The 23,127-nt window shown below is 36.7% G+C and overlaps 2 protein-coding genes, 1 long non-coding RNA gene and 1 pseudogene across 6 annotated transcripts; 3 read left to right on the top strand and 1 right to left on the bottom strand.

Moving 5' to 3' along the window:
* Positions 1-1,171: 1,171 nt before the first annotated feature.
* Positions 1,172-2,855, bottom strand: LOC104747284 (ras-related protein RABB1b-like; annotated as a pseudogene). The gene is made up of 3 exons (XR_761120.3): positions 2,660-2,855; positions 2,079-2,161; positions 1,172-1,669 (listed from the first exon to the last, which is right to left on the bottom strand). The product of XR_761120.3 is annotated as a ras-related protein RABB1b-like (transcript).
* A 1,199-nt stretch (positions 2,856-4,054) lies between these two features.
* Positions 4,055-4,834, top strand: LOC147927054 (uncharacterized). The gene has a single exon (XM_087487281.1). It carries the CDS (start codon positions 4,055-4,057, stop codon positions 4,832-4,834), a length of 780 nt encoding a protein of 259 aa, XP_087343407.1.
* A 1,625-nt stretch (positions 4,835-6,459) lies between these two features.
* On the top strand, positions 6,460-10,571 carry LOC104747282 (GDP-mannose transporter GONST1-like). Of its 3 annotated transcripts, none has more exons than XM_087489616.1 (10): positions 6,460-6,761; positions 7,098-7,190; positions 7,691-7,904; positions 8,014-8,153; positions 8,627-8,756; positions 9,262-9,360; positions 9,602-9,756; positions 9,843-9,959; positions 10,123-10,220; positions 10,314-10,571. In XM_087489616.1, exons 3-10 carry the CDS (start codon positions 7,704-7,706, stop codon positions 10,364-10,366), a joined length of 993 nt encoding a protein of 330 aa, XP_087345742.1. In that variant the 5' UTR covers positions 6,460-6,761; positions 7,098-7,190; positions 7,691-7,703; the 3' UTR covers positions 10,367-10,571. The 3 variants fall into 3 exon arrangements, with proteins under 3 accessions (XP_087345742.1, XP_087345744.1, XP_087345743.1); XM_087489617.1 differs by having other exon boundaries at positions 6,477-6,761; positions 7,670-7,904; XM_087489618.1 differs by lacking the exon at positions 7,098-7,190 and having other exon boundaries at positions 6,475-6,761.
* An 8,880-nt stretch (positions 10,572-19,451) lies between these two features.
* On the top strand, positions 19,452-20,464 carry LOC104728078 (uncharacterized). Its single transcript, XR_015581682.1, has 3 exons — positions 19,452-19,605; positions 19,694-19,890; positions 20,129-20,464. It is a non-coding gene; the product is annotated as an uncharacterized LOC104728078 (long non-coding RNA).
* Positions 20,465-23,127: the final 2,663 nt, after the last annotated feature.

Genomic DNA, 23,127 nt, shown 5'->3' with positions numbered 1-23,127 from the left:
TTTCCGGTTGCACAGATTCGGAGTCCAAGGGCTTGGGCCCGAGTACGTCGATTTGCTAGATAGGGGAGTCGATGTTCATTGGGTGGCGGAGAGTCGAAAGATTGGCCTATTCCGAAAGCTTTGTGATGGGTTTGAATCGTCGTTTGGATATGGTTCTGCGACAGGATCCGAAAACTCCGGCCAAAGAACTGGATCCGGCGTCGAAGTCACAAAACTGTGGAGCTTGTTTTCTTCGGTATTAGTAGGTCTGATCCTTTGCCTCCGTTTAACCGCCCGGAACCAACCTTGATTCTCTGTTTCTGTTCGCCGGAGAAATTTTCCGTTTTGTAACTGTTGTCATTTTTGTAACTGCACGCATAAGCCATTTAGGGATGGCCCATTAATAATAAATTCAAAAAAAAAAAAAAAAAAACATTTTCTCTACATACATATATATTCTTAATATGTTACTTTCCTAGTGGATATATTAGTAGATTCTACACTAACTGCATTTACATGAACAAACCATATTAACAATTAATGTTTGTACATGTCCATATATATAGTGTTTATAAACGAGTTTGAAATTGAATGTGATTTCATATATATGAAAAAAAAATGTGAACTCTCCACCATTCCATCAAGTCACTAATTGAGGAGATGGCAGGGTACCGGAGTTTTTTTGAATTGAATGTAAAATTGTATCTGAGTTTTTTTTTTGAATCAATACAATAAAAGAAGAAGGTGATTCTCTCCAGAGCATGACACCTCAGCCTTAATATTGAAGCAGGTGTTGACACCTCAGTAAAAATCTCTACCCTATCAAATTATAACATTAATACAGCTCACTGATTTTATTCCTATGTGGACTAAATAGAAGAGAACCGAAGGAGAGAGTGTTTTATCTTCTCCTGGATTTCTTCTGCTTCATCGTCGTAGTTTTATATGAAATAGAGAGTGTTCATTTTCTTAAGATGAATCTTTGTTTTTTTTTTTGGTTGTATATCTCTCATCAGAAAATTTATCCATGGCCGCCGCAACCGAGAAACTCTCGCAGCTCAAATTTAAAAATTTTATTTTGGAAATAGTATAATAATTTATCAATTGATCCAGTAGGCAAACAGAATTATGATTCTATGCGATCTGTATATGCTAAAGATACTTGGTTCAACATATCTATGCGACCTGTATATGCTAAAGATGTCAATATATTTCTTTTTGCTTGTACATACACTTATAGAGGGGGCTATGACATTATACACCGAGAATGGAATGAAGATTGCTCAAGACACTATGGTATAAAAACAATAGTAGTTTCTGGATCACCAGATTATAGCAGATATGTGTCCTAAGGACTTTTTAACCACAACAGCCACCTCCCTGAGAAATTGCACCATCCCTGCCTCCTGCTGCACCTTGAGTACGCATGTAGCCAACCTTAATGCCCGATGACTGCAAAATCCAGAGAGATTAAGGGAATTAGATCACATTGTAACACAGATGGTTAAATGCAGATGCTTCTAAGAATAGCAGGCCGTGTTCCTTGGCAAACTGTTCTCCTTCCTATTTGCTAACAGCTCTCTTGTGAGCAAGATCGCATTTGTTCCCAATTAGCATAATACTCATATTAGGATTTGCATGTTGCCGAGCATCCTCCAACCAACTTGCCAGATGGTTAAATGTCTCTCTCCTGCAACCAAAAGAACCAGACTTTTGAGCTTTGAGGGCAGAAAGATCAACACATGATAAAACTCTTGCAATCCTTCTTATATATATCGTTCTTACTTGTAAAAAATTCCAGAAAAAAGAAACAGAGTAAGAAGATCATTTTAAGTACAATGCTAAGATGTATGGTTAACTTAACAAACTCCCAAAAGAGCATTGCCAGTATCAATCATATAGCCAAAACTTTATGCAAGATCAAACGTAAATTCCCAGAACTTGTATTTATGATGAAAGTACCAATTTCCAAAACCTTAACAGCAGTTCTAAATTTATTAGTTCACGAAATAAAGAACGAATAACTTGCCAAAACCTTTGCTGATGGAGGAATTCAGAAAATTGGAGCTGATCATATACTGTTGCAAGGAAATACTAACCTGGTGATGTCATAAACCAGTAAAGCTCCAGCTGCTCCTCTTTAATATGATCTGGTGATGGATCTAAAAGACTCTTATCCAGCCTAAACATCATACAATTGGTTAAATCATAAACGTATCATAGCAAACTAAAACCAGAAGGCACCAAAAAAAAGACATAAAACAAGTCCAGCCCATACATCATCCAACGGAAAAGATTAACAAGTCATACAGCTGAGTGAAAAAAACGAATCAAAGACTATTGACGAGAAACAAGGAGACATGTGAACTCAGCTTCTATTTCAATAAGAAGCCTATGATGAAACTTAATCAATAAACCCAACTTTGAGTCTCTGGCAACGATTTTAAAAATATAATTGTTACTTGTTAGCAAATTATAATAAGGCATTGTTTCTATAAAGAATGAGAAAAATTGTTACTGATCATGACAATTAATCTTCATAATAATCAAAATCTAGCTTAGGTCAAAAAGGCTCAAAAACAATCCTAATCGATAAAAACGTGATTAAGTTCTTAAGTGGACCTAATTAGACGAAGAAAGGATAAAGGACGAGAGAGAGAAAGAGAGAGCATAAGCGTACGGTGTCCCAAATTTGAAATTTGATGAGGCGTTCATCGACGGTGACCATGAGAGCACCGAACTTGATAACGACGGATTTGATGAACCGATGCTGCCAGTGGAGTACGATTTGATCATCCGATGGTTTTGAGTTCACTCTTCGCCAAATAGAAAGAGAGTGCAAAAAAAAAAATTATGTTTCCCTCACCCAATCAGAAAGTGACACGTACAGGGTCCTAAACGGTTCTAAAAATCGTTCTGTAAAGCATCGACCATTATTTAACTCACATTTGCATATAATTATTTCCTTTTATGGTTAAGCAACTTTGCCATCTCCATCTAAATACCACCAATGGAGATGATCTAAATGCGTACTCTTTATTCATGGATCCAAAAAACAGCAGATGTACTAACAAATATTAATTATTTGCAAGACTGCTCATAAAGTATTTGAGGTACATTGGTATTATATATCGCTTTGTAAATTTATGTTTGTTGTTGCTGTTTGGTAATGTTTTACATTAATATTTATATTATGGAAATAGACTTTGAATAGGCAGTGCATACACTTGAGAAGATTATATAAAATTCTAAATAACTTAATAGTAAATTCTAATTCCAAACAATTTATATTAAATTTTGATTTCAAAAAATACAAAACAAAAATATTATACAAAAAAAAATATCTAAAAACAACCCGCGGCGTAGCGCGGGTAATAACCTAGTAGAATGTAAAATTGTATCTGAGTTTTTCTCCTTTTAAATTGTTTTTCTTTCTCTAAAAGTTTAAAACAAAATCATTAAGTTTCTACCGTTTCAATTTCATCGTCTATGTTAGGATTAATTAAGGATTTTTATTGCACCAACATAACTACTCGACTACTCCCACAAAGAACAAGAAAAATAATGCTGTTCGAGTTTCTTGGCTTACATTGGGACTTGGTAACCTATATTTCTCAACTCATATGATTTTTTCTGTGAACCACCATGCTTGGAGAACAATGTGTCTAAGTCTACCTAAGTGAATTGCATGGTGATTTTAGAGATGTGTGTACTATATCACAAATTCGTGTAAAATTTTGATCCCTACAATTAAAACACTACTCAGTAAATATATATAATTTATGTCGAGTTCTCTCAAAACACATCTTACAAAATGTTTTATTAGTACTTTAAGAACACAAACATTATCTTTAGCTTTAAGAGACCTGAAAAAAAACAAGTCTCTTTTTGGGTGAGATGGGTACATGCGAACTTATTAAAACAGGCTTCTTTTTGGTCAGTGAAAACTTCAACAACCGTAGGTTCGTGGATCTGGACTAAGCTCCTCAAGTGTCGTGCGGTGGCCCAAACTTTTTGTAAGGTTGAAGCTGGAAATGGTGAACTTGCCTCTTTTTGGTTTGATCGCTGGTCGAACATGGGTACGTTGTCGGAAGTCGTGGGTGATCGAGGGGTTCTGGATATGGGGATCAGTTGGAGCAGCTCTGTTGCCGAGGCGTGGGCACGACGTTGCAGACATCACATGGCCGATCACTTCAATGCTATTGAGAATGCTTTGGTTTTGCAGTGGCAACAGCGAAAACAATGTGAGGATCGGGTTCTATGGAGAGGAAAAAATGATGTGTACCGACCAAAGTTCTTCACTCGAGATACTTGGAATCACATACGTGTTACGGCTACCATGGTGGCATGGCATAGGGAAATATGGTTTCGCCATGCCACACCAAAGTACTCTTTCTGCGTGGGGTTGGCTGCTCTGGATAGACTTTCGACTGGTGCTCGCATGGTTGCATGGAATGGGAATACGGCAGGGACCTGTGTGCTATGTCAACTCGCTCTAGAGACCCGAGACCATCTCTTCTTTGCTTGTGATTTTGTCTCTACTGTGTGGGAAACTCTTGCCAAAGAGTTGTTGCAAGCAAGCTACTCCACTGATTGGTCTACTATCCTGAACCACTTATCCAACTCTCAACTCCCTCTGGTGATTGGGTTTCTCAGCAGGTACGTCTTCCAGGCTGTGATTTACACAATATGGAGGGAACGTAATGGTCAGCGTCATGGCAATAAACCAAACACTCCTGCACGCCTCATTGAGTGGATAGATCGCCAAGATAAGGATCAGATCCTTGCTGTTGTTCTGTTGGGGGATCGGTGTTATGATGAAGCATTTCAACTATGGCTACATGCTAGACTATAGGTGTAAGAGCGGTTGACTAAGTGTATGGTCTTCAGCTAAGTTAATTTTTCAAAAAATGTTCCACAAGTTGTAAAACAGTATATTTTTCTTTAAATATAATTTAACATTAGATTAAAAAAAAAAACATTAGAAAATATGAAAATCTTTAGATAGAAAAAGTCATTAAATTTTTTAATCCACTACTATTAACATGAATCATTCTAACTATTTCGTATCATCTTTTTTGGATATGTCATACATTTTATCTCTTATTTTTTTTTAAAATATATATATTTGGCACACTTCTAAGCACATTATTGTATTTGGAAGAGATAAGCCTGCTTAGACAGTTTTTATCACCCAATTTTTTTTTCAGTACGTATTATGGAAGAGAATTGGTAGTAGTCAATATCTTTAAACTTCAGGTAAAGAAGATCGTTACACATGAAAACCAATATTGAAGCGTGGTATATATGGTCGTACTCGTACATGTGTATGGACATTTGTTATGCCCGTAGAGTGAAGAAAACTTGTCCGTCTACTTGGAGTATATGTGTTAGGTGGTTCAGTCCCATATACAGGTATACTACGTAGATATATTGTTTTTTCAATGAACCTCTTATCACAAACTATACACGCCAGATTTTGTTCTTATACAAAGATGATATTCAACCATTTTGTTCTCAAGATCAACATGAGTGTCGTTGGCTTTACAGTGTGAATATGTCTTTGTTATAAAGATGGTCATGCGTTTGATTTTGTCTCTACATTGCATAAAGTTTGTAAGAGTTCATTTGGGCCTAAAGATTTGATTTTTTTTTTTTTTTATCTTAAATATTCTTGTGCTCCCGTAAACTTGGGCAGATATGGCTAGTGGACTGCGTCAAAGAGTCAAAACAGAGAGCCTACATTTGTGGGTGGATAAAATTAAGCCAAAAATGTCAACGGTATGGTACAAGGCAAAAGACCATTATTATTGCAAAAAAAAAATTGTTTCATTCAACTTTGTTTTAGTGTCAAATTGCCAAATTAGAGAGAGAGAGAGAGAGACACGCAAAACAGTGAATCTCTCTTTTGCCATTTCGTCCACTAACAAAGTAACAAGTGGTATGTATAATGTATTCATTGTGGTCAAACCTTAATACGAATCAAAATTCAGAACCCACTTGTATCACTTTTTCTTCCTTTTTGTTTGTAAAATTTGCATACAATATACATGGACAAAGGTTTCTGACCCATGTAAAGTGCCAAACTATAAAGGTTTTTTTTTTTTTTTTTTTTTTCTTCTAAATAAGCTTTAACCATATGTTACCAAACCACAATATAAGAAATTTTCTTTTGTTTTTAGTTTAATTAAATTAATATTATAAACTGTATCGATTATTCTCAAATTTTTATGTCGACTGAGTCGAAAAAAATAATTTTTGACATTGAATTGCTAATGATCACTTTTATTTCGTTTTTACAGATAAAAGGTTAATTTTTTTGTGGAAATAATTTTCAATAAAATAAATTTTTAAAAGTAGTAATGTTAAAAAAAAAAGTAGTTGTCGAATTTGAAATTCCCACTGAGAATACATATTTTTGTTTCAATAATGGAATTTCCTCTAACATATAAAACTTTCTAATTTAATATATAAATAAATAAACAAAAGTGGTCTGAATCCATAATTTTAGTTTGGTCTCTGGGTCAATGCCCTTCTCTCTCCCTCGTTTAATTTCAGTTTCTTCAATTTCTTCCATATTGTTTTCATCAAACATCTTCACAGTCCCATTTTACTCTGACGTGATTCTCCCCCCCCCCCCCCCCCCCCGAGCAAATTTCATCTTCTTCTTCTGATTTGTATTTTCTTATTACTGTGACTTGGGTTCAATCAGATCTCGTCCTTGGTTGCTTCTGATCCGAAGCTGAACCTTTCTACTTGGCGAGCTTTTGAGCAGCGTGGAGGTAAATTTCGTTACTTTCTTCTACTGAATCTTTTGGGTATTTCGAAAGTCTTGATTTTTGTTGTGCTTGTGTATAGCTTACTACTCTGAACTTGGTGGGTTTATTCGAAGTTTCTAAACTTTGACCTCCTCCAGATTCTATATGTCCGTGTGTGTGTGTATCTTTTGATTGTAGCGACTTCTTCCATTTGCATCTTACCTCCGTTTTGCCTTTATATGTTCACAAAATTAGAAACTGGAGTAAAAGAGTAGTCTTTGTTGATTCTTTGCCTTGGTTTGACCCTCTTTTGATCTGCAAGTTTGGAACTGATGATACTTACTGTCTTCTTCATTCTAGGGTTGTATTCGAGTCTCTTGGTTTCCTTGGGACAGCCCGTTGATCTGGAGTTGTTATCTTACTTGTAGTTTCAACCCACTGGAGATTTAAGCAGTAAGTTTCATGAAAATGGCTTCTTAATCAGTCATCCAAGTCCATTTAGAGTCCCAAGTCCCAACACTGCTTGGCTATCATTTGGTTACGTTTTCGAATATTTTAGATCAAGGTGCCACTTTTTAGCTGCTGGCCTTTCGAACTGGAACTGAATTGGTTTATGAGGCTAAAATAGGCATATGAGTCTTTCTTTCCCAGTAAAGTTGTATAGAGAGGGTTTTGATATTGGTTAATGAAAAAATGTTACTCTTTGTGTTGATTTCTTTGTATTGTTAAGAATGATAGATCTATCTTATTTCTGTTTGTTGAAGTAATATAACGACCACCATTTTTCGATGAGTTATTGATGTGATGATGACTATCACTGATGTCCAACTGATTCTATATTTCCTATTTCTCGTCTTATATTGCAAGCTTTCTAAGATGATCTTCTCAGTTGCCTTTATTTCATATAGTTCACATGGTCTTATGCTTGGTAGATATTATTCTTTCTCTGGTAGGTCCTAGCTCGCAATGAAATCACACGATGCAGTTGATTTAGAAGATGGGAAGACGGGAAAATCCGGAGATAAGCCAATGCAAAGAAAGCTACATAATCGGGCTTTGCTATCGGGTTTAGCTTATTGCATTTCATCATGCAGCATGATTCTTGTGAACAAGTTTGTCCTTTCCAGCTACAACTTCAATGCTGGGATATTTTTAATGTTATACCAGGTAGGACTCGTTTGGTTTCCCTTCCGTAGTGATGTTTCTAACGAAAATATGTCAGCAATTTGTTTTGTGGTCTGATTTTTCATAAACTTTCCTCTTTGTGATGGTGCAGAACTTAGTCTCAGTGATCATTGTGGTGACTTTGAGCTTAATGGGTCTAATAACAACAGAACCGCTGACCTTGAGATTAATGAAGGTCTGGTTTCCAGTGAACGTGATATTTGTTGGCATGCTTATCACAAGCATGTTTAGGTAAGAATATGTTCTACATCTTTATTTCTGTTGGTTTATAGATTTCATATTCTTGTGTGAAATATGGGAAGGACTTCTAGATATATATTAACTGCCTACTATTTTGTTTGCGATAAACTATTGATGCGCTCTTTCTGGTTTCTTAATTCTCAAGCCCATTGAAAGATTACTAAATTAGTAAAGTTGGTTGGAGAGCCACAACTTTTTGAGTACTAGAGGTAGTTATACAAATCTGTACCTCATTTTTTTGAGCTCTATAGTTAACCTTTACAGTAGATCGAGGATTGCATAACCTGTAGATTCTGAGCTGGAACAGATAGCATTTCCATTCTAAACTGAGATATTCTGGGTTTACTCCACAGTAGGGATGAGATATATCAGTATGAAGACAGTATCTTATATGAGTATGCAGACGACGTTTGAAGCGCAGATTGAACTTGATTGTCAACTTCAATTACATTTTTCTTTGACAGTTTGAAATACATCAATGTAGCAATGGTCACTGTCCTGAAGAATGTCACTAATGTGATAACTGGAGTTGGTGAGATGTATCTATTCAACAAGCAACATGACAACAGAGTGTGGGCTGCTCTCTTCTTAATGGTATGTTTGTCCAAAGCATTTCAAACTGATTTTGTATATTGACCTGAGAGAACTATTCCCAAGGACCCTATTTCAAGATGCATATAGAAAGCATTTAAATTAGAGTTTTCTGAAAGATATCCTTGTCAAACAACGATTACTGATTTAGATTTGTTTTAAACAAAATATTCATTTGCTCTTGTTTTCTCAAAGCACTTTCTGATCATCAACCTTAATCAAGAAAATCTAAAGCATATCTTCTTATGGATAAGTGACCCACCCTATTTGTGTGCTTACACAGTTATACTGCTCCTAGAGGCCTTCAGTGATGTGGCATAGCCTAACCTTTCAAACTGTTGGAGAAATATGTTTTTTTCTACTGCTTCCATAATTAGTCTGCCAGGGAAATGTAATCATGTTTTCTTTGTCATGGCCACTCATTGTTATGATGTATATTCTATTTCTTATAGAATAATTAGAAGCTAAAGTTTAATTAGCCTGCGCTTCTTTCGGCCCTCATTTGCAGATAATTTCCGCAGTTTCTGGAGGGATAACGGACCTATCATTCAATGCTGTTGGCTATGCTTGGCAGATTGCCAATTGCTTCTTAACTGCATCGTACTCTGTGAGTAAACATTTGATCATTTGTGCTTTCTTTTCTCAAAATGTTGGAGTCTTTTGAAACAATAGACACAAATTTGAAAAGGAGCTCACTTAAAAACCATACTTTCATGTTGTTTGAGTTAAGACTAAGCCAATAAACTAAATGGTTCTTCTTCACTATAACCATTACGTTGTTAGCTAGGCTACTACTCTTGAAAATTCTGCCACCACTTTTGACTTGCTTATATATTGTTGTTTTGCAGCTAACTTTGAGAAAGACCATGGATACGGCCAAGCAGGTTACTCAATCTGGAAACTTGAACGAGTTCTCCATGGTCTTGCTTAATAACACACTTTCATTACCACTTGGGCTTCTTCTTTCTTTTTCCTTCAACGAGATGGATTATCTGTATCAAACGTGAGTTCCTGCCGTTTTTTTCCTGTCAATGGAAAATGGTTTGTGTCATCTGAAAACAAAATGGTTGTTGTGTTATAATTGTGCAGGCCACTTCTGCGATTGCCAGGTTTCTGGATGGTCATGACACTTAGTGGACTTTTAGGGCTTGCCATTAGCTTCACTTCAATGTGGTTTCTTCATCAAACGGGAGCAACAACTTACAGGTACCAAATTAGAGAAAGCGATAGAGAAACATGCAATTTCAAAACTATAGTTTGGAGAGTGTTGCTGTGCCCAGTGTTTTCCACATATCCCTTTTCTATACTTGCTTCTTTGGTGGTTTGTTCCTTCTGAATATATACATCTTTCGTTTTATTCAAAATTCAGCCTGGTGGGATCGCTAAACAAGATACCTTTATCCATCGCGGGGATCGTTCTTTTCAATGTACCAACCAGTTTACAGAACTCAGCAAGCATACTCTTTGGTAAGCGATATCTTGATCAGTTCCGTTGTCCAACATTTTGGAGGAACACATATCAGTTGTTTTGTGCATTAACCTGAGGCGCCTGAAATGCAGGTCTTGTGGCTGGGGTTGTATTTGCCAGAGCCAAAATGAGGGAGAAGTCCTAATACCCTTAACAGTTCCAACACATTTTCCTACATCAATCAGTATAGGACATGGCAAAAAAGATGACTAAAGTAGAGCAATGAGTTTACAACCTCAGAATTTCTATTCACATTATCTGTGTTTCTGTAACTACTAAACCATCCGCCACTCTGTTTGTAGAAGAAGACAGTAAAATATTAATGAATGTATCGATTCTTAGTGGTAAAAGAAGTGTTTTTTTTTTGGTGATTGACCAATCTGGTTTTTACGTAAAATTAATATCGAGATACTCATGTCGAAACGAAATTAGACTGTCAAGTTGGTATCCCTCAAAACATTTCTTGTCCTACCTATTTACAGAGCATTTATGTAATTCACTGAGGGTGATGGAGGTAAAGTATCCACACCATCTTCGTAGCAAACAGGTCTTGTACGCAGGAAACTATCAAACTGCCTGAAAGAAACATTTTCAGAAACAGTATTCACAAGCATAAGTCATTCAAACCTCCAGAGAAGCAAAGACAAGTCACCTGAAAAAGTATGTTCTGAAACCGATGGCGAGTTGTCTTGCTTGACTCAGAGGCCTATTGGCTAAGCCCTATAAATAGAAGAGAAGACACATTAATTACTCGCATGACGTTATGGGTATAAACTTCAAAATATTTTGCTGTTACTCCTGTTAAAGAGTTTCTTAAATCTTCCCAATCTGGTCTGACTTTCACAAGCATACACTAGTTTTTTGAGTTCCAACAAAAAGTAGGTAGTAAATCAAGACAAACACAAAATTAGATATTCTAACCTTTGGATCAATACGAGTCAGTATAACGTTCCTCTGGGCACATCTAATCACGGGTCTATGAAATTTCTCTTGGCCATCAAAGACTTCCTCAGGTTCAGCCCTAAACGTTTCTCCGTTAACGACCACGGCGTCATCAGCAATATACTGCTCAAGAAGATTCATGTAAAATTTATATCCCTTCAACGCCTCTGTCGAATTCAATCTCTTGGCTGGATCAGTCTCTTGTCGAATGCTCGCTTCAAGATTCTTTATTTTCTCTCGAAACAATGCCATAGAATTTGCAGCAATTAAAGTTTCATCAAGATCTAACACGATTGCTATGAATCGTAAAGACCTGACGCGACTGAGAAGACCCAGAAACATGGAAAGTTATGATCCCTACTCCGCATTGCAACTAAATGAACTTCCTCATCGTTTCCGAGCAAAACCACGTACGGCAGTCTGAGAATGTAAAGAAACCCAAGAATCACCATCGATCTGAATCAATAAGTTGGGTGAAAGTCTTAAAAGACAAGCAGAGTTTCTTACCTTGAGTTCGTTGCAACATACTTGGTGGAGCTCCACCAAATCTGGGGAATTGATTTGAGAAGAAGGCCCAAGCTTGCAGTGCAAGGCCGACGACTCGATTGTTTTCAGAATCGCAAGAGGTGGGTATTTAATTTTGCGTCACTGGCTGGTGATAGGTGATGAATTCTGATCTCATCCTTGGGGAACCTAAATTCTTGGCCGTGGTAGTCAACTTCGAGTTCACCCAGCTTCGAGTATCCATGAGGGGATCCTGACGACGACTCATCATCTTCAACGACGTAAAGAAAGATAGAGCTTCTTCTTTTAGTACGCACAACAACTTTTCTTCAACTGCACGGATGGATATTTATAAGCGAGAGAACAGAGGGAATTATTATGATTTCTTTTGTTAATATTTTGTATGCGTTTTTTTTTTAATTTTCACTTCCAATTTTGTATGCTTATATAAACATTAATAATCACTTAAGTTGTGTATGTATTTTAAACATCAGTAACCATTTTTCTAATTACACACATCAATATTATATGAGTAAGAAGAAAAGGATAACACAAAACCTTTTTTTCCCTTCTCCTTATCATCGTTATTAGTTAAGAAATTTGTATCATCAAAAAAACAAAGACAAAATTCCCTAAAGTTTTTCCACACTATCACCACGACACCACCTTATCACGATCACTAGATCATAGAAACAGTTTACATCTTCTACAAATTCAAGTCACCAAACTGGAGACTCATTTCTCTCTACTTTTCCAAAATTTTGAATCTTTAAATTCTCGCCAACCGATTGCTATAGAGCAACGTTGGCATTATGTCACACATCGCTGACATACGAATGCAAGTACAGCCACTGGAGATGGGAGATTGTTAAGGCTAATATTTTCTTAACCATATTGTCTTGGAAAAGGTTGTTGTTAAGCCATTATCAGATCTTTCAACGATTCTTATGACGAAGGTGCCGATGCAACACAGGGAGATCCCCAAATGACTTTCTCGAGTGTGAGAAGCCCGTATCAAATCAAACTTCTATCCCATGTGTAATTTTTCAGTCTTCTCTGCTTTCTTCTATCTCATCTATAAAACCTTATTTTTTATGTCACATTATTCTCATAAAGTTCATTATCATCTTACGATTTTAGGTGGGCCACATAAGAGATGACATAGAGTGAAAGATGTTTAATCAAGGGAATTTAGTGGAAACTACACACATTTCCTAAAAAAAAACTTTTCTAAACTATCACATGTGAAAACCGTTTTTCAAAACTACTATAAATCAACTTTTATCACAAGGTAGATGAAGGAGTCAAGCGTGAGGTGCAGGAGGTGCTGGGTATTTCAAAGCTGGGTGGGATGGGGTCGTATTTAGGGATACCGGAAAGTCTGGGAGGGTCCAAGGCGAAAGTTTTCTCTTACGTTCGGAATTGTTTACAGAGCCGTGCAAATGGGTGGACAGCGAAACAACTGTTTAGAGGAGGGAAAGAGGTTATGATAAAATCTGTCGCCACTGCGGTACCTACTTTTGTTATGTCCTGTTTCCGTCTGCCAAAAACAGTCACATTGAAACTAACTAGTGCGGTGACGAATTTTTGGTGGAGTTCAGGGCAGTCTCGGGGGATGCATTGGTTAGCCTGGGAGAAGTTATGTGGGAGCAAGCAGTTGAGGGGTCTGGGTTTTAGGAATGTAGATGACTTTAACATTGCCTTATTGGCAAAACAGTTGTGGCGACTGATTGAGGCTCCTGATTCCCTTTTTGCACGAGTTTTTAAGGACATGTATTACAGGAACTCAAATCCTATGGATCCTATTCGTTCTTATTCTCCATCCTATGGGTGGCGGAGTATTGTTTCAGCTAGATCTTTGGTCAACAAAGGACTGATTATACGGGTTGGCTCTGGTGATTCCATTTCTATATGGACTGACCCATGGATACCAGCTCAAGCCCCAAGACCAGCTGTGAGTAAGGGACCTTTCCAGGACCCCTCTCTGAAAATTTCACATCTTATTGACCGTCAAACTAATTCTTGGCGTTTTGATATGCTCCTTGAGCATTTTCCCCGGGAGGAGGCTGTTTTAATCGGGCTATACCTTTGGGTAGTCCTCAGACGGTTGACTCGTTGGGTTGGCACTTTACAAAATCAGAAAGTATTCAGTAAAATCAGGGTATAATTCGGAACATTCGGCAAAACAAGGGTCGCTCGTGCCTCGCCTTGGGCCGGACATTACTCTGCTTCTAGCAGGAGTTTGGCGGGTGGCGTGTCCACCAAAGATACAACACTTCTTGTGGCAAGTATTATCCGGATGTATCTCAGTTTCGGCGAATTTGAGGAGGCGGGGCATTTCTTGTGACTCAGGGTGTGCCCGCTGTGGGGCGGATGAGGAAACGGTTAATCATGCTATTTTTTGGTGTCCGCCAGCTCGACAGGCTTGGGTGTTAGCTCAGGTACCGGTCGGTCAGGTTTCTTTCCCCACAGACTCTCTGTATGCCAATGTGGATCACTTTTTGGGTACTGACAATCCGGGTACTCAGATTGCGGCTTTCCCTTGGATTATGTGGTATATTTGGAAGGTGCGAAATGCTTGTGTCTTTGAGAATATTATCGACAAGCTCGAGGATGTTGTTAGGATAGCGGTAGGGGAGTCTACCACATGGTTACAGGCTCAAACAGAGGAGGAAGTAGAGGAACTATCATTGATTCCTTGTGCCACTAATGATAGAGGGACAAGACGAGTAGGGTCGCTTCCCACTGTCTTTTCGGGCTACCGGTGTTTTGTTGATGGATCATGGAAAATGGGAGGCGATTACGCGGGTGCAGGTTGGGTGTGTTCAACTGCTTCAGATGGTTCGACGATAAAAGGAGCCACCAATTTCCGTCAGAGTCTTTCCCCTTTGCATTCAGAAGTAGAAGCTTTTGTTTGGGCTTTGTGCTGCATGATTGGACATGATTTTCGAGAAGTAACTTTTTTTACAGATTGCTTAGACTTGGTGAAGATGGTGTCTTCCCCTCAAGACTGGCCGGCGTTCAAGACTTATCTCGATGACATAGAGTCAGATAGGGAGGAGTTCACGTCTTTCTCCTTATCTTTCATTCCCATAAGTGCTAATGTTAGTGCGGATTCTTTGGCACGCCAAGCGCATACTTCACCGCAACATATTTTATTTGTAAATTTCTTTCCTTCGTATTGGCTCATATGAGCTGATCTTTTGTTGTCAAAAAAAAAAAATTTTTATCACTTATAAAAAGACAAAATTATCCCTGCAAAAAGTGACAGATTTAAAGAGATAAAATTGTTTTTTATGACGTGTAACCCATAATAGAATATTAATTATTAATTATCTTTATGTTTTTTTGTGGACCAAAGAATAAACAAACGTGGTGGACAATAGTTATTGTCTATCAAATTTACGAAATTTGTTTTGTTTCAAATTTTTGTCTGCCAACATAATTTAAGTAACTTATCCATAAGTATTAGTAAAAATAAACTGTCCACAGTTACAAGTAAAAGAATCATAGTTCAAAAGATCAAAGTGGATGACGCTTGTCCACGAACAAAAAATTTGGTAACTTTTCTATGATAAGAATTTAGGAAAGAAATATTGACGGCTACGAAAAGATTTCAAATTATAGAAAAAATTATAATGGTGGAAACGAAATATGATAGACCAAAAACATAATGCCGTGGACCAATTAAATACTGTGAAAAAATAGGTATCCAAAAAATAAGTTTCGATTTGTCTACAAACGAATCTTATAGAATATGAAGTATGGATACGAATGTAACTGAGAAAGATAATTTATGAAGAATTTTAATTAATTAAGCTTGTAGATCTAAAAGATAATGAACGAATCTTAGAGAATATGAAGTATGGATACGAATGTAACTGAGAAAGATAATTTATGAAGAATTTTAATTAATTAAGCTTGTAGATCTAAAAGATAATGAAGTGAATGTAAATATTTGTAAGAAAAACAAAAGAAAAGAGAGAGAAACAGAGAGAGAGAGTGTGTGAGAGATAAGCATGAAGAATAAAATATATATTATATTATATATTTCTATATTAAACAAAGGGTATTTTCTTCTTTTTCATTTGATTGTGGTATCGGATGAAAGGATTTATCAAATGTGGTAGAAAGAAAAAGAAAAGTTTTGCAGTGTGGTAGATCTGTTAAAAAACTATTTAATCAAAAGCCACTAATTCTTCTATTTCTTCCCTGTTGTGAAATATTTTAAACGAATTTTCAATTTTTGAAACACTTTAATTAACACTCTGCTTGGTTTAGGAAGAATAACACGCAATTCCATGACTAATACCAACGAGCATCACACAATTTTTTTTTTAATGTCTCCATAACATTAAATTTATATATATATATATATATATATATATATATATTTCTGATTTCATGCTTTTTGTATATGTATGGCCCTTTTCATATGAGACCCATGGTTTTTCTTTTTCACCAACAAATTATTGTATTAATTTCTTAAATCAATACACATCAATTGTTCTACCCTTAAAGGTGGATTTACAGTGTCAGAGAAATCACCATTATATAAACAATCTTTAGCGAGATAGTCTACAACACTATTACAAGAATGATATTCACAAAAGTAAAGAAATTAGACGTAAACTTTATAGCCCATAAGCGAATGTCTTGCACCATACTCTCGATCTCGCACCTGTTATAAATTCCATTGATCACTTTAATTAATACCTCACATTCTCCTTCAAATATTACTGATGTATAACTACAAATACAAACTTGTTGAATAGTTGCTAGGAGAGCTTTAGTTTCGGTTCTCAAAGGAGAAGATGTAGTAGATAAGCTTGATGAACCCCAAACCTTACTAACGCTTTGATGATCTCTCATAATCCAGCCTCCTCTTGTTTCTAATGTTTGTTGATTAAAACTTGCATCAAAATTACATTTTGGGTAAGGATAAATTGGGGTAGTCCATCGAAGTTATTCAGATGGTGTAGTTTGTTGTATAGTTGTATCCATCAAAAATAAAATTGTATTGTTTATCCATTCTTTCACCTCAGCGATTGCTTTTAAAGTTATTTTGGATGGACTTTCCCAAAACTTGTTAAAAAGATAGTTGTTCTTTGTTTTCCAAATCCTCCACATGATGTAAAAAGGTAATAAGCTTTGTGTTGTAGGAGAATTGGATAATTCATAATAACTCAACATATTGCCTATGAGATCCATAATTATTTTTAAGTCTTTGCTAATAATTGAATGTTATTGTTGGCTTTGAATATGCAAGAATGCATATATATAAACTAGCAATATAATCCTGTCAAAAATTATTTTCTTTTGGATTTTTTTTGTGTAAAATGTATAGGGAACCATCTATCTTTATGTCTCTTATTTTTTTTATTTATAAATATATACTAAATCTTACTATATCAATCTATATGATTTTTAATATTTATTTTTAACATAAAGAGCTATGTTTGCATTCTCAATTTCAGTAAAATTTCTATGATGACAAAAAGGGTATTATGACTAAAAGGTAACATATTTATGGTTAATTAAATATGTCATAGTTTTGTATGTAAATCGTTACAACATTTTGACCAGCCAAACTGTCACAATTTTTTTTTGTCACAATATTCCCTTTTTAATAGGCTGAAGATAATGAATAGAAAAAGCAGCTAACTAGAAATGAAACTGAACATGAAGACACACTGATTAGGTGAAGACAAAGTAGACAACCAAAAGACATAAGTAAGGTTTGAGGTATTCAATAGAAGACGAAATACCAGTAAAGATTGAATATAACATAAGACACAATGAGTTGAGTAGCTTCCTTAGGATAAATTACAAGTATTAATAATCTATATTATGAAAGTTGCCTAACTCTCATAAGAAAAACTGGTCATTTTGTGTTTGATTCTTAAGAGGTAGAATAGATTATGTGACTTGGGAATTGGCCAAATTTACTATAGTTTTTTTAACTGCTATAGTGCGAGAGAAAAAGAAGATTCAATCATTTGCGGTGACTACTCCAAATTTTCAGTCACATGATATTGTTAACCATGGTTTGTGCTTTAGTTTTTGACTACTCAATACAAGATCTCATATTGACAGTGAAAATATAATTGTTCATATCACCAAAAGATAACCCGCGCAGTGTGCGGGTACTCATCTAGTTACTATAATAGAAAAAATAAGCTTACTATATCCTCAAAAGTTTCAACAAAGTTAAGTTATTTATTATTGAAAGGACCGACCTTTTTTTTAAAAAAAAAATAAAATAAATAATAATAAATAATAACAATATCTAATATAATAAAGTAGGGTTACACCCTCTAAGAAGCTCTATCTATCTGCCACGTGTCATCTCTGAATCCTCTAATTTATTTTTTTAGGTTTTTTTCTTTCTAAAGGCCCATTCATTTTTTCTATAACAAAACCAAAAGAATATATTACAAAGATGTGATACAAAGCCTTATTAAAGCCCATATTTTTTTAAATAATAAAAGGCTAATTCGTTTTTTATATAACAAAATCCAAAATGGTATATTACAAGAATGTAATACAAAGCCTTATTGAAGCACAAATATGAACCCAATTATATATAAAAAGACACACGTTTTAAGATGACAGTCCTAGGTTCATGTTGCAGATGAGAAAACTGCCGGAACACCGAAAGTTGCTCACCGCCAATTTGAAGTTGCCGACAAAATTACATCGTCGACTAAACAAACATCATATTGAAGAATAGGCTGAAAATGGAGAATGGAACGTAAATGGTTAACGGGCCAAAGAATTTTGTCGTCATGGATTTAACCAGAAAAAAAAAACAAATTACGGCGTAACACGTTGGACGGGATTTTTTTGTTTTGTTTTCGTATATTTTAATTATTTATTTTATTATATTTCAATAATTTTGAGTATAATAAACTGATGAGTTTTCGTTATTTTAACTTCATTGGTGTATTACATGAGTCTGTTGATTTTTACTAACTAAATGGTATTTAAGATCCAACTAATGGTTAAGTTTGTAACGTTAATTTACACTTTTGGCATTCATTTCGTAGTTAAGTGTACATATGTGAATTGTGATCACAACACAACTATTGGGGCTGTATCTATAAAAAACGTAATGAGTTGACGACATATACATTATGTATTTTAGGTATCCTAAGCAATGTTCTAAAATACAGTACATATATGTTAGACTACGTACAGCGTCATAGTCGACTATTTAGACTACACGGTTCTATTTGTATATAGAGCAAATTTGACTACACGGTTTTATTTGTATATTCGACTATTTAAACTACACGTATGGTTAAATAAATGCATGCAACTAATTTTGGCTTTAATCTAAACGTTACAAAAACCAATTGTACTCAGCTCTTATCTTTTAATGTGTTGTAACTTAGCCTCAATCTAGAGCAATGTAAATTAGAAACAAAACTGTATATGAAAGTAAAGTGTATTAAAAGCAAAAATGAGCCCGAAAAAATCACAATTTTGTAACGTAAGGCTACTAAAATCCCACACTAAACTACATATCTTTAGAGTAATAAGACTAATAACAATGGATTCTTAAAAATATAACTGTCATTCGTATGATATTAATACAATTAAATTTATTTTTTTAAATGACATTAAGACATAATTAATTGTGAATATTATAAATCTACTTTCATTACATAGTAAGAACAAAATTAATTTCTGATTTCCTGTAAATTAGTAAAGGTACGTACACTTTCCACTAACTATCATCTTTCATTTGTAAGGTCTCAATTTCTTTTAATTTTCTTGTCACTTTTGTAAAAATGAAAACTCCTTACTGTACTCTAGACAAGACCTCCGATTCAGGTTTTCAATCAAAGAAGGAGTACTTGTTCGGAAAGATCGACATGAAGATGAAACTTATCGCAGGAAACTCAGCCGGAACCGTCACTGCTTACTACATATGTAAAAACTTCATATGTCTTCGTTCCTATTAAACTTTGTGGCATCGTTTGTTTAATTTTCGATCTAACATTTAGAATGTCTTTTATAGCTTTCTTCAAAAGGCGAGACATGGGATGAAATCGATTTCAAGTTCTTGGGTAGTAATGTTATCAGACAGCCTTAAGTTCTTCATACGAATGTGTTCACAGGAGGCAAAGGTAACTGCGAAATGCAGTTCTATCTGTGGTTCAATTCCACTACGGATCTCCACACCTACACTGTCCTTTGGAACCCTTTGAACATCAAGTAAGCAATATCAACAGCTTCAACTCAATGTTCTAAATCTTATTGAGCGTTAACGAGACGTTCAGAACTGTCACGATGCTGTTTGATTGTTAACATAAGTTTTTAGAATTATATTTAGACTAATCAACATATCTTAATTTTCTTGATTAGTTCTATTTTTTAAACCGTTTTCAGTTGCCAAAATCACTGTTCTTGAATTTGTTTTTTTTTTTAATTGTTTTCCTTGGGATCTCAAAAGTTTTCTTGTGGATGGAATTTCAATCTGAGTGTTCAAGAACAACGAGGCTAATGGTGTGGCTTACCCAAAGAGTCAGCCGATGAAGATAAACTGATCAAGTCTTTGGGAAGCTGATGATTGGGCCACACAAGGCCGACGAGTCAAGGCCGATTGGACCACCACTCCATTCAGCGCTTACTACCGAAGCTTCAACGATGTTGACTGCTGTAGCCGGACCTAGATATTTTGAGACCTTACATCACATAACATAATTGTAAAACAAAATTAGTACTATAAGCTTTACTACATTTATAAATTCAGTAAAATATGATAAATAAAATTTGTTTCATTAACTTATTGGACATGTTTTTAATTCTTCAATAATTTGTAAAAAAACTTAGCTGATATTTTAAACACAAGCTAAGAAAAATTAAACACTTTCTAAATTTCACAAAACACAATACAAAATATAGTAATATATAGAAAGAACAAAAAACTAAAATGGATTCATTCTCAAAGTAATAAAAAAAATAAACAAACAAAAGATACATCAAAAACTCACATATTACATAAAATCTCAATTTCAAATGCAAGAAAACAAACTCGTGCAACGCACGGGACACCGCCTAGTAATATAATAATATAAACTACAACTAGTGGTCCTATACCCACTAGCCACCTAACCACAAACACATCCAACAGCGGAAATCAATACTAATACCCAAATAAGAATCCAATAATAAAAATATAACATTATTCCACATGATCCAATATTCAAAACAACATAAATCATAGAACCAGCAACCTAGCAATGTTCTAATGACCCAACTCTAGCAACCTAGCAATGCCAGACAACATAAAATCCAAGTCCCTAGAACATCCTCCTCTTCATTGCCTAGATTCCACGATCACACTTTGCCTTTCCCTGCACCACAAACACATATTGCAATGCATGAGTATTTTATAAACACTCAGTAATGCAATCCTCCCATCTACTGGGCTATACACACAAGCAATAGAGTACCAATAACCAACAAGTAACAATCATCACGCAACAAACAAAGGACCAGGACACTGCATCGACCAATGCCAACATGCATCGACCAATGCCAGTTAAGGAAGCATCGACCGACGCAGAAGCTGCATCGACCAATGCAAGTGCAACTTGCATCGACCAATACCCAATCTGCATCGACCGACGCATGCTCGACGCAACACGAAAACCCTAAAGTTTATCGCGCTGTCCTCGCACTTGCATCGACCGATGCAAGCTATGCATCGATCGACGCAACGTCGAGCACCGTGATTTCCCCGAAGCTTCTCGCCGGATTTCGTTCCTACAACCACAGAAACTCATTCCCAAGCCACAAGAAAGCTTCCTAACGTCCATACCAACAATCTAACAAGCCTAACAACACAAAACAAGCAAGTTAAAGGTTCCTCTAGCTTAGATAAGCCATGGTCATGCACTTACCTGTGCCAAGACGAATCTGAACAACAAACAAGCAAGAACACGCTTCTAGGAAGCTCCTACAACAATCCCAGCTACAGATCTCACCTAGAAACGCCCCAAATCTCCAGAAATCTCGTGAACGCTCAAGAACAGTTTTGTCTCTTTCTTTCTCTCCAAAAATCGGCCAATCCCTCGAATGAGACAAAAACTTGCGTTTAAGGGTTTTCCCTAACTCAAAACGAGTGTTTGACTTAAGTCAAAACGCACAGAATTGAGCCAGCATCGACCGATGCTCCTACTGCATCGATCGATGCACATCCCAAACCGGAATTCCGGTTCATGGATGTTACAATTCTCCCCCACCAAACTGGATTCGTCCTCGAAACCTGATCAACCATCAGCCAAGGACTCCCGTGCAACCGTCTCCACGGCCCGCACTCCTCCGACTGTTCTACAGAAGGTCACCTCTAGGCGATAGACTCACGCTCCAGGCGACATTTGCTCTCGACTTTTGGACTTTCCTTTTTCTCATAGGCCTAAACCTTGAGTTTCATTGGCTCCTCATCAGACCTAAGTCTGCATGCCAATGTTGGCTCCTCATCGGGCCTAAGCCCGCATGCCATAATATATATATAAGGAAAAATCCAAACTCGTCTCTCGGGTCGTCACCCTACAGCGCGCCTCCGGACCGTCGTCCGAAGTCGATATACCAACCATACTCTAAAGTCACAAAGTCTCCGAATATGGCAGTACTAGGAGAACCAAAGTCCTCCAAGGGTCGCGAGCAAACAATTCTGAACACGTCTGAGTCCTATCCCTATCCAGGTTTCCCTCCCGTGGCTCGCGTAAAACATCTCAATGTCCTACCAACCACATATCCCCTCACTGGAATACCTCATGACCACACAAGGATCATATACACGCCACAAGGGCCGCCACAAAGGCCAAACAAAATGTCCTAAAGAGGACTGCCACCAAGGCCAAACAAAATGTCCTAAAGAGGACCGCCACCAAGGCCAAACAAAGCCCGCCACAAAGGCCATCTGTCCCGAAGGACCGTCACGAAGACACTCTGGCTAAACAGCCCGCCACAAAGGCCATCTGTCCCGAAGGACCGTCACGAAGACACTCTGGCTAAACAGCCCGCCATAAAGGCCATCTATCCCAAAGGACCGTCACAAAGACACTCTGGCTAAACAGCCCGCCACATAGGCCATCTGTCCCGAAGGACCGTCACAAAGACGCTCTGGCTAAACAGCCCGCCACAAAGGCCATCTGTCCCGAAGGACCGTCACAAAGACACTCTGGCTAAACAGCCTGCCACAAAGGCCAAACAAATGTCCTAAAAAGGACCGCCACCAAGGCCACACAAATGTCCTAAAGAGGACCGTCACAAAGACACTCTGGCTAAAAAGCCCGTCACAAAGATCACACATTGTCCAAAAAGACCGCCACACACGGGCACACTGACTCGAAAGTCCGCCACAAAGGCCAGAAAAGCCCCCTCCAAGGCTTCCCACCGCTACAATGGACAAATTCTCTCTCCCGAAAAACTTTCCATAAATAG

Source organism: Camelina sativa, chromosome 15, assembly GCF_030686135.1.
Source record: "Camelina sativa cultivar CO46 ecotype springtype chromosome 15, ASM3068613v1".
NCBI lineage: Eukaryota > Viridiplantae > Streptophyta > Magnoliopsida > Brassicales > Brassicaceae > Camelina > Camelina sativa.
The sequence above is the reverse complement of the archived record's forward strand: the minus strand, read 5'-3'. Positions and strand labels throughout refer to the sequence as shown.

Bases quoted from the DNA above. Each gene is read 5' to 3' on its own strand.
- LOC147927054 (XM_087487281.1), top strand. From the start codon at position 4,055: ATGGGTACGTTGTCGGAAGTCGTGGGTGATCGAGGGGTTCTGGATATG.
- LOC104747282 (XM_087489616.1), top strand. From the start codon at position 7,704: ATGAAATCACACGATGCAGTTGATTTAGAAGATGGGAAGACGGGAAAA. The intron at 9,757-9,842 runs GTGAGTTCCTGC...ATAATTGTGCAG, and splicing joins ATGGATTATCTGTATCAAAC to GCCACTTCTGCGATTGCCAG. The intron at 10,221-10,313 runs GTAAGCGATATC...CCTGAAATGCAG, and splicing joins CTCAGCAAGCATACTCTTTG to GTCTTGTGGCTGGGGTTGTA.